Source organism: Pholis gunnellus (assembly GCF_910591455.1).
Source record: "Pholis gunnellus genome assembly, chromosome: 21".
NCBI lineage: Eukaryota > Metazoa > Chordata > Actinopteri > Perciformes > Pholidae > Pholis > Pholis gunnellus.
This window is the reverse complement of record NC_136548.1, coordinates 3,593,776-3,607,855: the sequence shown is the minus strand read 5'-3', so window position 1 is coordinate 3,607,855 and position 14,080 is coordinate 3,593,776. Positions and strand designations below refer to the sequence as shown.

Here is a 14,080-nt window from a genome sequence, read left to right as displayed (position 1 = left end):
GGGACAAATACCACCAAAGACTAACCGTCACATCCTACATGTAGCCTTCTTTATAGGCTCCTAGAATGCTGCTACGAATGCTGAACTGAACAACAACAACAATGAAAGACAAATCACATTTTTTTATTTGATATCGTGAACCCGCATAGACCGGCGGGTCCGACCCCGCCAGAGCAAGTAGCCTTTTCTACTTTGTGCAGAGATTTTTGACACCCACGGTCCACGAGGGCCACGTCACCATGTTGAGAGCCGTGTGGAGGCAATCCCTTCATCATATTTGGGCTCTGAATATAAATATGTTGCACCTTTTAAGTTAAAATGTGTCAAAATGAAAACAGCGGCACTCCAGGGGTTTTGATACACCTGCAAAATGTTGCTGACATAAACGCAGAATGACCGGAAAAACGCATCAGGTTATTATGGATCAGTCCCAGTCCTGATCCAGTAAATCTACCGAGGGACTGTACAGTCCACACATGAAATGCACTGGTTTCAAAACACCCGAAACAGGTTTAAGTCCCGCACACATGATAATAATTCAGCTTTTTTCTTCTGAATTTTTGTTTAATATTTATTTTTGTATTATATTTATTTTGCAATTAAGTCCCAATAACCTGTTTATGTCATGAAATACAGACTGACCCGCATCAATGAATGATAATCTGCAATCAAACCGATGATTCCATGCGAACAATTCAAAAACAATACTCATACGTTCCCCTGAATAACTCCGGAGCATTACAATGACAGCTTATTAGCTGGCTTAATTGGAAGCTTGTATTTTCGGTCCCGTGACATTATGATAGGCTCACATAGACTTTCGTGACACAGCAGGCGCTCAAGTTGGAAGTTGCACTGCGCCATGTTAATTAAGGTTCAGTTGATTCATAAAAGCGCACACCAGACACAAACTAACGAGCGCATAAATGAAGTAAATCACACGTGTCCTGCGCACCATCCATTAATTAACGGTGAAAAGAGGGACCCAGGACTGAAATGAATCGGCTCAGCCGGGCGTGTAGAAAGAAGGAGGAGGAGGAGGAGGAGGAGAAGGCGACAGCAAAGAGGGAAAAAAGTGACACGCCACTTAAGGGTCATATCTGACCTTTACCGAATTTAAAGCCGACTGAGAGATCTATGGATAGGCAGTATTCCAAAAAGGTCAGCCCGCAGTGACAAGGGCCGGAGAATGTGATTGCATTTGCTTTGCTAACCTTGGGAGTGCGAAGGTCTCAAAGATGCAGGTTTTGACCTCCGCTGGAAAGAGAAATGGGCCATTAACAGGTGGAAAGCTCGGCGCTCTGGCAGCACTTCGGTACCCGAGTTGAGTGGAGTCTTGCAGTCACGTTAGTACCTTTCCCAGCGAGGGACAAGCATTATTTCCTTTTCAATTTTCACAATATTACTTTGGCTGCCGATTGAATGCATACAACTTTCCCCACCGTAACTGTCAGATGATAGAATATAAAAAATGTAAAAGAGGAGATACAACAGCACTAATGGGTTTCTATACGTGAACGTGTAGATGAGGAAAGGTTAGATGGTACTCGTTGCGGTGCAGTGCTGCTCTAACGGAGGACATTATTACTCTGAAATGACCAATGCTTATGTGCATATGACTGAAACAAGCTGAATTCTTGCATCACCAGTCGCTGTCCAAGTAGATCAGACTTATGCTCCAACACAAAACAAACCTTTTTTTCCGTCCCAGCTATTGGAAGCCTGCCGTCTGAAGAGCAAGGTATCTCGGGGGGTTGGGAATGCTCCGCGGGGGCCACAGGAGGATCGTGAATGGGTGTTGTGACGGCTCCAGCTGTTGCGCAGCGAGTTAGTGAAAGCGAGTGCGAGGGGAGACGGCTGAGAGACAAACGGGGAGCGACAAACCCGCTGAGCGGTTTGGTGCCAGAGGGAAGAGGACAAACAAACAGCCGCTTATTTATGAATGCCTGGCCAATGCAGGAAAGCCTTGTGTGCTTTGTGAAACAGACACAATGTGGGTGGCGTAACCCAGCGGTCTATGCGGTATATGTCTCCACTGGCTCCACAAAGACTGGGACTGTTTTGTAAGTGTGTTCTTGTATTATGCGTCTTGGAGGAGATGATGACAATGAGAATTAAGACGGTATCACTCTGGGTTCCCATCAGCTCCTTCCGTTTTTTAAAATCTTTCTTTTTTTGGTAAAAATTGTATACTAGGTTTGTTCGTTTGGACTCCATCCTCTCTGATATTTGCTGCAATATTTCAGATTTTTTTTCTCACGTACTGGAGTCTAGAGTCACATTTCCGCTGGGGAAATCAGAGATGCAGGATTTAACTTCTCCTTTATTCTCTGTAAAATAGGGCAGTTGGTGCCAATATGTTTCACGGAGTTCATTGGAAGCGATGGCCTTGTTCGAGTAATTTTGTGGCTTCTGCATTTGGGGTAAAAGCAGGCGGCAGACTCCAGATCTGCCGAGTGAAGCCGATGCGGAAGTGTCTTAAAACGTGCATTCTCTCTACTGACCATCAGGGGGCGACTCCTCTGGTTGCAAAAATAAGTCAGATTGTATAGAAGTCTATGAGAAAATGACTCTACTTCTCTCTTGATTTATTACCTCAGTAAACATTGTAAACATGAGTTTATGGTCTCAATCTCTAGTTTCAAGTCTTCTTCAATACAGCATGATGTTCATTTAGTAAATGATGGTCCATTTAGAGTCAAATAGACCATAAAGCAGGGTATGCTTTAAGGCGGGGCTACTGTGATTTAGACATATACGGCGTCTTAAGGTCACTCCACCACATTCAACATATGATAACTTGTGTTCATTGGTTGCAAAAAGTCAAGATGGTGACGGCCGTTATTCAAGATGCAGTCGGTGAAATCGTCGTACCCAAGGCTTTAAAAAAAGAGTCCACAAACCAATGGGTGACGTCACCATGACTTATACACAGTCTATGGGTGAAAGTAGGGTTCCAATTGAATGACATCATGCAGAACATTAGTTAAGAAAATTGGGATCTACAAAACTTCTACCTTCACCCATAAAGTTAACCTTGATTTCTTCCAGACCCGAGTCCCGGCAAAAAGTCCTCTGTTTGAATTTTCCCTAATTGTTTTACGTGTGTGCGCACACATTTGGTCCTGGAAGGCATAGACGCCGCCTCACGTAGACACACTCCTGCACGCTGCCACCTGTGGGCTTCATCAAAAGCGTCTTGGCTCAGCATAAAAACACAATCTCGGGGAAAAATAATTGACCTGACGCGCATATGCACGACAAGATGGAAAAAGGTGGTGAAGGAACGGCGAGCTGCCGTCAATCAATCGGTGAAAAGAGGTCGCTGTCTGTGTGGGAAGGGCGAAGGGGTCTTTGTCAGAATGAGAAAACAACGCCGATGAAAAGTTTGCCCCGATGACATCTTAAATATCTAATATGCTCGCACTTTGGGATCAAGCGCACCGTGTGGTTATGGGTGTGTGCTGTTTCAAGGCTTACCTGGTACGAAGCTCCCCTGCACCACCTCCTTGTACGCCCACCATCCTTCGTGAATTTTCGGCGGCTGTGCTGTGAGGTTGGGGAAAAGAAACACAGGAACAGGAACATAAATCACTTAGATCAGAAAATCCAGTCGAGAAAAGCAAAAAAGGACGTGGGCGCTGCATTTTCTACCAGCCTCGCTAACCTTCTCGCCAAGAGGCCTCTGCAAATAAGGGTCTAAACCTCTCACCACACACACAAGCATACTCTCCCCATGATGCGGTGACTCCCTCGGCATTTGTATAAATGCATGCTGTCATGTAGTGTGAGCTGTGGAAGGAAGCCCAAGTTCAGAGCAAAGGTGGCACAGTATAATTGAGGTGACTAAGTAAAAGGTCTCAGTTCAGGGAAAGAGTTGTGATCGAGAATTACCCACCGAGCCTTTGGGATATTGCTTTTTTTTCTCCACGCCTCAACTTTTTCCTCTCCCCTGTTCATTTCGCCGAGAGGTCGAAGGGGTTTGAACCGTGCTCGCTCGTCTTTAATAGAAGTCGAGGGCCGGCCCCCGAACAAAGCACCTCCTACTCTCTCCTATCCCCTCCAAACAGCCCTGCCGCAGTGTCACTGGAGAGCAGGGTTCCATTTCAGAGGGGCGGGCCCGGCTGGACCCGGTCCAGAAAACGGTATTTTTTGGGAGAAATCTCCGCTGCCACCGGTCTGCATTGCAGTCAGCCTCCAGAGAAAAAGGAAAAGAATTTCATCCTGTTTTTCGACTCGTTTCTCAAAATGATAAGTTCCCTCTCTCCCTATTTGATGGTAAATGAACTTGAAGTAAAGGCCACCTTTTCAATGGAGTGCGCATAAATCGGTGCATTGGCCAACCAAGCAGCAGCGGTGAGTGGGACTTTCCGAACCATTAGAGGGAGGCTGGCCCACTGCCCGGCACTGAACCCTGTTTCCACTTCCAATGAAACACAAGATGAAGTGTTTTCCTCTTTTGGATGGAAGAACAGAATGTGATCACATTACATGGCAAAATTGCCATGAGTAAGGCGTCGGACGCCACGGCACTGTCGATGTAAAAGTGTACGGTGCAGCTGCACAGGGGCCCAGAAGCTTTACGTCGGCGGAGCCCCTCCCGCACAATGACCGATTCACACACGTCTTCTTAAGCGGCGTTGTTAATGACTTTCTCGAGTGCAAGGCCCGTAAGATGACCTTCTAATGGGCGAGTACAGGTTTGCCTTCGTTATCATGGAGTGGGATCAGGGATTTAAATCTACAGCAATATATTGTGCCGCTGCTGTAAGGGGCATGCTGTTAATTTGCCACTCCGGCTGCTGTCCGTGGTGCTGATCGAAGGCCAGTTTGCAGGATGGGAGTCGCATTAGGAGCCTCTGGCTTCTGCTTCACAATTGCCTGAAGTGGTTTTGTGTGCCCGAGAGCTTGTGCGTGAGCGTGCTGTGTGTGTGTGTGTGTGTGTGGGGCTGGGCCCCCAAGAAGAAAATGTGCACCGGGGGCCAAATCGAAATCGTGTTTTGCTGCTGATGTAGGAAGAGGGAGCAAGACAGCAACTGAAGCCTATTTATCCAAAGTCACCAGACTCCATTGAAAGAAACATTGTCATTTTACCCTGACAGAACATGGAAGTCTGCTGTTCTACCGCTGCCTCCACCGGTTATTGTTTGTGGCATTGTGTGACTTCGAATTCATCAACAGTTTTATAAATCGAGCCTGGTGGCTTCAGTTCCCTGTCATAAAGATGGACTCTACAGCTGTCTCATGGCAGGGAATTAAAATATTTTCAATATAACATACACTTAAACTTCTTTTTTTTCTTTTCTTAGATGGCTAAAATATGTTTTACTATGTTTTTAACAGCCGAACTGTCCCTTTCAGGCTGGTGGTGGCTGCTATTGTTCTCTTTTTCGTGGTTGATTTCTTGAACACAGTAGCAGCAACATGAGACCTAGGGGGTGTTGTTTTGTTTACCATACCTTTACAGTGCCATTTACATGTAGCTAACCTTACCGCTGAAAAGCAAATACATTGTGACGGTGGCGTACCACTTAGTCAAACCGCACAGCGTTTTCATCTTGTTTTATGAGTTAAGAGCTCGCCGGCAAGAGGAATAATGAGGTGTCAGAGAGAACAGTAGAATACAATGTTATTTGTGTGTGTTAGTGAAGGGGCGGTAGTGTGTGAAAGAGAGAGCCCTTGGGATTCTAGCTGCTGTAAGTAATAATATAAAGGAGATTCCAGGCCTGTGGACATGATCCTCTTACAAGCTACTGACAAATATACAGATCGCTCTTACTCTTTGCTGCACTGCACTCGAGCCTTTAATAACACAGCTGCCGTCCCTGACAAAAAAGAAAAAGAAAAGACTAAAACACCCCTTTTGGATTGATAAGCCCACTCTGCCTTCTTATTTCAGTCTAATTAGACTGAGTGTGAAACATCACCATCAGCTTCAGACAAATCGCTGCGAGACACTACAATGAGGAGTTCTGCGAGGTAAACCTTTCACGATCCCTGTGGGAAAACGGAGCTGTTGCTCGCACAGCGTCACTAATTACGACAAAAACGGCATTGACGAACGCGTGTAACTATATATTATGGAATTTTATGGAGGATGTAGCAAATAGGGAAAGACAAAGAATGTAATTTGCAGGGTGATCAATGAAAGAAACAGAAGACAGTACATCTTCTGTTGCTTTCATTGATCACCCTGCAAATGACATTAGTGCTGGAGGTATGGAGTCCACAGTGTGCCACTAATGAGACTTTTCTAACTCGTAATTAATCATTGATTTCGATTAATAATTTAATTATCTTTTTAAAAGGCTATTAAGAATGAATGAATTATATTAGTACATCAACATTGTATATGATCATTAAAAACATAACAATATATTTAATTTAATTAATTAGACCAATTATTTTTTAAATCCCTATTATTCATTTCCTTAATCCGTCGATGAGTAATTCCATGATACGATGGAATCACAAAATACATTTTAAAGGCTATTAATATGCATTAATTATATAAGTATATAAATTTTGCAAATGATCATTTAAATTTTAATTAATTATGTAGACCAATTATTTTTCAAAATCACGTATTAATTTCCTTAATCCGTCTTTAAATCATGAATGTGTATTCCCCATTTGTAATGGGATTATCTCATTCATGATTCGTGCTTACAAACATGACTTTCTGTCAGTCATTTGGATGCATCTGCTGTGTATATGTTTATTCCATCTCACAACATGGCTTTCATTCATGTTAAGATGCAGAGTGCTCACTAGAGATGAAATAACGCCCATCAGCAGGAGTTCATGTGCGCGATGTGAGTAAAAAGGATGAGTTCATGAAGCCTTTAACTTAAATGGAGATTTGAATACTTCAACTAGTATGTATATACTTTTATGTGTTCACTTCAATACCAGTTTAAATTCAACATGAACAAAGCCTGCGGTTTTTGTGGTGGCGCACTCCAGACTCCATATAATCATCAGGGTAGCCAATAGGTGAGACATAATCACTTCCTGTGGCTCATCAGGGGGGAGGGAGGGAGGGAGGGGGAGAGAGACAGACAGACAGACAGACAGACAGACAGACAGACAGACAGACAGACAGACAGACAGACAGACAGAGGCACAAAAGCAGCATGACAAGCAACGTCCCATTTCTCACAATGTGTGAATGTGTGGCCCTAAAACACACCTCCTGACATCAGCAGAAAGGAAATGCCTCCAATCTATAAAGGGAAATGCAGCCGAGACGCCGCGGGGGGTGGGGGGGTGGGGGGGGCTGATGGATCACCATTTTTACATTTCATTGGGTCCCGGAGCTGTTCAGATAGTCAGCATAGGTGTAGTGCAATAACGGCATGCCGTTAACACTATCAATTAAGTGGTGTGTGTGAGGTAGAAGATGAGAAGACGCTGCATGCTGATACAGGATTATTAGAAGTACTTTCAATTGCGGGTTTTTTTATGCTCGTTAATGTAACATTTCTCCTGGGTATGGAAGCCAATTAAAAAACGGACTTCAATGTTGGGATGCCGACTACGAGCCCCCCCCCATGACAGACGAGTCATAGTTGGGTCACATGGAAGGAACAGGCAGCTGCATGTAGTCAGTACAGACACAACTGTTCCTGAGCAGTCTTTAGTGCTGCTGCTTCCACAGCACTTTCACTTTCCTTGGCTTTTTAGATTTTGTGTGGCAATTTTGCTAAAGTAAATAGTGTTTTCATTCAATTGCCATGCTGATTTTAACCTCCTGAAACCAAAGCAGTTTCAGGGCTTTTTTCTCACATTTTTCTCTCTGTGGCCTTGATTTTCGCTGAAGTATAAAAGTCCAGCACAATCATGACTGGGAGTAGAAAGGACTCAAAAATGTCTTTTGTACAGAATAACACAGTTACAATGCCATAAATCACAGAAAAGAAAACAAATTAAGTTGAATTTCTTTGACAATATATTTTACAAAAACTGGCAAACACTGGAATCTCTACATCCAACATGTTTCCGAGATGCCAAACAGCAGCATTTAATGCTTTTTACAGTATCTGGTTACTTCAAACTGTTTATTCCGGGGCGTTGATTATGAAATATCAATATATCAAATATAATAAAAATGTTCAGCTTAGTTTCGGTTACTTATTCTGACGGAAGCGTTCGTCACACGTGATGTGTTTGAGAACCCTCAAAAAGATGAAACTCTGAAGATTATGACAGCTTTCACAGCTTCTGGCGAGGATAAATGGTGTCGTTTTGGCAATTGTTTAAAAAAAAACATGCTTTTCCATCCTGCCGGCAGGGTTTGGGGGTTCAAGGGTTTAAGCAAACTTTTGAAATGTCGCCAAAAAGAAAAGCGAATTAGTTGCGTTTCCATCAACTGGAACGCTGTAGGATGCACATTGGCTGTAATCCAGCATAAACCAAGTACAAGAGAAACGATCCATGAGATGAAACATGGGGAGAAATTTGTTTCAATTGGGCAAGTTTTCATTTTACTTTCATGTCAGCTACTATTGGCCATGTTTCATGATATGGAGATGAAGACTATATACCGTATATGTATATATACATACATTCATTAAGAAGCCGATGGCAGAAACAACTGATCAGTCGTGGGTTAGATGTTGGCTACGTCAGATCTTTTTTTGGCGTAAGCGTTTCCATAATCCATTTGGTTTATGCATAAAACCGTTTCCGCGCAATTGAGGACGTTTTATCTAATTTCGTCCATTTTCATAATGTACACAATAATACATTAATAGAAAAACAGCTATTGTAGCCATTTAATGAAGAGGGGATACATCGCTAGGCTTAATTGTGCAAAAAGCTAAAACTATTTTTATGATTTAACGCCAGGAGGAGAGATTTTTATACGCTGTGAAGTAACCCAGCAACTGTAATATGAAGATAAATTAGTGAGAATACTGGAAACAAATGTGTACTTTACGATCCACAAATAAAAAAAAAAGATTTACTAAATAAGAGGCTATACCAATTTCCAATTTTCCGCCAGCACTGAAATGCAACATGTCCGTTTCAATCAGAGAGGATTTAATTGGTTTGGACACGTCCCGTGGAGGGATGGTATCCCATTGCTTTAATGCCAAACTAAATACTTTCCCTGTGTGAAGTCTTTGTCGTGCATGTGTACTCTTGAGAGCTCTGTTATGAACCCAGTTAATTGCATGCATTGGCAAAAGAAATACGGTTTCTCCTGCAGGAATCTCACTTTGCTCGCCGAGCGCTAGATGTCTATAGAGGTAGTAATGGCACCAGGTCATTGGTTATGATCATCAGCCCTCAGGTATGTTCATTTAATGCCACACAGTCTCACTCCCAACTCGTCAAAAATACAGAGGCCCTGTGCTTTAAACTGCGACGCTCTAGGTTCCCCTCTAGGCAGTTTAAGACGTGCCAATGATGGGTTGTCAGTTTTGTTCGCCTGTTTCATACATTGTGTATTTTCAAAGTAATCTACCGTGTTCACAGGAAACGTACAGTTTCAGGTTGTTACATGCATACAGTGTATTTTCAAAATAATGTTCCGTGTACAGGAAGCGTATAGTTTCCGCTCTTAACATACAGAGTGTATTTGCAAAAAATTCTTCCATAATGGATTTTCAAAATAATCTTCCATGTTCACAGGAAACATACAGTTACGCTTGTTACATACTTGCGTGTGATTTCAAAATAATGTTTTTAGGATACATACAGTTTCCACACCTTACATGCATGCAGTGTATTTTCAAAATAATCCTCGGTGTTCACAGGAAACGTACAGTTTCAGGTCGTTACATACATAAAGTATATTTTCAAAATAATGTTCTGTGTTTAAAGGAAACCGTTTCCACTCCTTACATGCATGCAGTGTACTTTCAAAATAATCTTCCAACGTAGGTCCACTTATCTTAGAAAACAAAACTCCATGGATAGGCTTAAGAAAATATAGTGGTTTGGGTTCAAATATATGTAGGATATATGTTTTGTTAAATAAGTTCAATTGCAACTTAAGTAAGTTTGTAAGTTATGTAGCCAAATTATGTTTAAATAAGTCAACGTTGACATGGTTTCACACTGGACACAAACAGCAGTCTCTTGGGTGAAAGTCCTGTGTTTGTTCGACCCACCCTCCACCCTACGGGCGATTGTCTCGCTCTTTATACTACGCAATTTGCTCCGAGCGTCTAATAGTGACGTGGATGGGTTTACGTCGGTATCAGACTAAACAAGCGTCGGTGTGTGATTAGCTGCGAGTAAGAAGGGGTTGTTGTGTGCCCTCGTGCCCTGCAGGTCGTGTAGAGTGATCCGATCAATAGCTTAAATGCGAGGCTATTGAATTGCCCACAGAACAACAGTGTAGCAAGAGAGAGTCAATGAGAAGAAAAATCAATCATCTCCATTCTAAACTTAAAACACCATGTTTAAACCTGGGTTTATTGGTCAGCAGCAACAATACGGTGAAGGTCTGCCGTTCCCCACTCGCTTCACGTCTGGACTCTAAATATGGCGGCTCTCAGACGGGCCGGGCTCAGCAGAGGACAATCTGCTGTTATCTTTACAAACTACACATTTCAAGACCGTGACGGGACGCAAATGCGTACTTTGTGTTTCTGTCCGCCTGTCACATAGACTTATATGGCTGTCTCCACAATCAGCGGTTTTTGTCAGCTAACCCTAATTAAAATGGGGGGGGGGACGAATGAAAACTTTGTACGACAGAAAATGTTGCTGGATTCAAGAGCAGTCTGGGATTGAGCTAATTTGCAGTGGAAACTGGTAAAATGTCCCCCGTCGACGAGACGTGACGTTAAGTGTCGTCTCTAGTTGTGCAGTCAGCGGGGGTGGAAGGTTCCAGTGTTCCTCGGGTGTCATACTTCAGTACGGTTTGAAGTGCTGATGTTCAACACTAACATTTCCAAAAGTAGACTTTTCTCCACACAGCGTTTGAGGGAAACATTACACGTTCTACTCCAACACCTTCATCTAGCAGCTTCAGTTACAGCTCGTACATTACATTACAGTCATTTAGCAGACGCTTTTATCCAAAGCAAATTACAATAAGTGTATTTAACATCGGTATTCAAGAGAACTACTAGTCACCAGAAGTCATAAGTGCATCTCCTTTGTTAAACAAGCATCTAAGAGCATAAACCAGAGCAAACGTACAGTGCAGAAACAAACTAATATGAATACAATAAGTGCTAAGTGGAAGGCTCAGGATAGTACCTGAGCCTTGTATTCAGTTTGTCTTTTTCTTCCTTATCTTATCTATATGTATTTATTCCTCTCCTCTTTCATTATTAAGTCAGTCTTTACTTGCATTAGATACATCAGTAATATCACTCTTCCCCATCACTTTTTTGATGTTTGTTCCCTTCTGCTTTGTCTCTCCTTTCTTCCTTTTATCCTTCCTTTTTCTTTTCATCCTTCTGTTTCCTATTATTCCTATTTCTTTATCGTTTTCCTTCCTCACATCATTCCTAATATTTACTTACATCCTTTCTTCTTTCTTACCTTTGTCCTTTTGTCTTATTTTCCTTCCTCCCTTACCCCCTCCCTTCCTTCATTCATCATCTTTCATTCGTTTCTACCGTTTGTTCTTTACGGTTATTGTTGAACTCAAAGGAAACCATGAAAATTCAGATATTGGTTTTCGGTAGACATCGACACCAAACTATACCCTTCTAACTAAGTACTTCATTTAAAAAAGTTTTTAGCCAGGCAGGACTTATTGCTACTTTGACTTAATTTAGGTAACACGTACTTTTCCCTGGTCTAGAATCTGGTCTCTGCCACTATACAAACAACAACATACGGGCGGGTTTTGTTCTGAGGTTTTGATATCATTTTATAACTTCCCAGTGGTGTTCCTGTTTTTAAATCTAACATTCAAACTTTGGCAGAAGTATATGCTTTAGCCTCAAAAAGGATAATTCCCATGCCCTTGAAAAAAACGTTTTTCCCACATCACTTGACGTTGCCGTGTAACGGCTTCAATTTCCTGTCGTAAGGGCTCTCTGACGGCGAGGCAAAGCGGTGAAAATATTCGACATGTAGTGTACAATTATATTAAGAGAAGTTGTTTCTGCCGCTCTTGTCCACAACAGCTTTACCTCGCTGTCAGACAGCCCTTTCTGACGGGGAACTGGAGTGGTTACGTTGCATTCTTCAAAGCCACGAGACTCCATTGACAAAAACAGGAATTTTACCTCACAGAACACAGGACTATACATAACACCCCACTTAAAAAAACTCAGTTATTTCCAAACTCCAGGATACTTTGGTAACCTACGTCGCTCCTTTTTGCTAAAAAGAGCAAAAACCTTATGTACCACTGCGAAACACCCGGAACGACTTGAGACGCCTCCCATTCATCTCCCCGTTCCAAACAACACGGAGCTTTGCCTTGGTGTTGTTGTTTGGGAGAAGGAGAAGGCTCCTCTAGAGCCGTATGATGGATCTGGTTGGCCACAGCCTCTTACTGACCCGAATCCTATTTAGCACAGCGCCGGCCTATTTCACACTCGTACTCGGGAGTCTGGCAGCCAACCCAGCTGCCAGACTCCCGCCAACCTCCCATAAAGCCAAAAGAGAGAGAGAGAGAGAGGGGGAGAGAGACTGTAAATAAACAGTTCATTTTCATATAATATCCAAACTCCGCCATTAATATTCATTGAAGGGCACAAGCAATCCTGAAGCCCGACCATGCAGAAAGAGAGGGAGGGAAGGGGTGGGGGGCTGTGACAGGGAGCGGGACAGGTACAGGGACAGGCTCAGACGGAGAGAAAAAGGGGAAAAAGAGAGAAAAGGGATGACGGATTGGAAAAGACAGAGATGAAACTGAGAGCGGCGACATGTGTCCATAAATGAAACTTGACCTTGCCAACAGCTGTGCTTACTGACTTATGAGACAATTATCTCTCACCAAGCTCCTATTCGTGCCTCTCTTTAATAGCCCCAGCTGTGTGTGTGTGTGTGTGTGTGTGGGGGGGGGGGGGGGGGGCATATTTGCCTCTCTGTCACAAAATGAAAGATCCGGGCCTTCAAGACTGAATCAAACTAAATTGGTTTCCTATCTAAAAATGCAGTTTGCAATACGCCGCTCCAGTGCTACCGTGGGTTGAAAAAAATCAATGTGAAGTGAATTTTAGCTTTAGCTAAGGCTAGCCATGGCTATGTACCTAGCTAGCTAGCTTCCTCTTGATGTAGCTCTTTTGTTGTAGCGGTCTTATTCTGTGAAATAAATGGTAAATTCACATTCTGGTTTTAACCGGGCGGCAACATCTGGTTCTGCCGAGTGAAGCCAATTCCACACAGGTGCAGGACTTGTATATCACAGTGAATATCGAGGCCAAATCTTACTCAATTTGGAGTTTCACCAACAGTCTCAAAGTTATCCAGTTTACAATGGTGTAACAAGGTGAGAAGCTGCAAATTGACACATTTGAGAAACTTATAGGATGCTTGTTAACGGAGACCCACAAAGACCTGTTTTTGTCTTTTGGGGGGGAGGGGCAGGGGATCTTTAGAAGGACATAAGAGTAGATGCCACGTAGTTGTGGACATCATCTGAAAGCTGGGAACTTGAAGATGAACTTCAGATGCAGCTCAACAGTGTGTATGTCAAGTGGTTCCCTATCGTGATAAAATAATTAATTGGAATAAATTGTGAGAATGTATGTAAGGACATAGAAAATGATGATGGGTGTATATGATGACGTCTTGGAAGTTATTGCAACAATATCTAGATTTACACAATTCCAAGACCGTTTAGGGACACTGCAGAAATATTCAAATACGTAATTTTAGAATGGGAGAAAAAAAAAAAAAATTTGCTAAAAAAAAAAAAGCGGAATGGTTTTGGCCCCAAACTGCATGGGATTGGCATAAAGTGACACGTCTGAAAGTGGCCGTTCTGAATGTAGAAACTTGAACAACATTTTCTCCCCACAACTAACATAATTTGAAGGATGTGCTCCGTATATATTTTTTTCTGATCCTGGCATATGCTCGCTTTCATGAGCACAGTACAAAGGCATTGATGGTTTTACCACGTTCACATACTACCATCTGTGTGCTGGCTGCA

The 14,080-nt window shown here is 42.7% G+C and overlaps 1 protein-coding gene across 1 annotated transcript in view; it reads right to left on the bottom strand.

Annotated features, from left to right (window-relative positions):
- The window catches only part of ca10a (carbonic anhydrase Xa), a gene marked incomplete at both ends in the record, with an annotated part of 182,842 nt that overhangs the window by 156,432 nt on the left and 12,330 nt on the right, over window positions 1–14,080 (bottom strand). Inside the window, one exon of the mRNA XM_079182823.1 lies at window positions 3,481–3,549. Within this exon, the coding sequence (XP_079038949.1) occupies window positions 3,481–3,549 (69 nt within the window). The remainder of the gene's footprint in view (window positions 1–3,480; window positions 3,550–14,080) is intronic.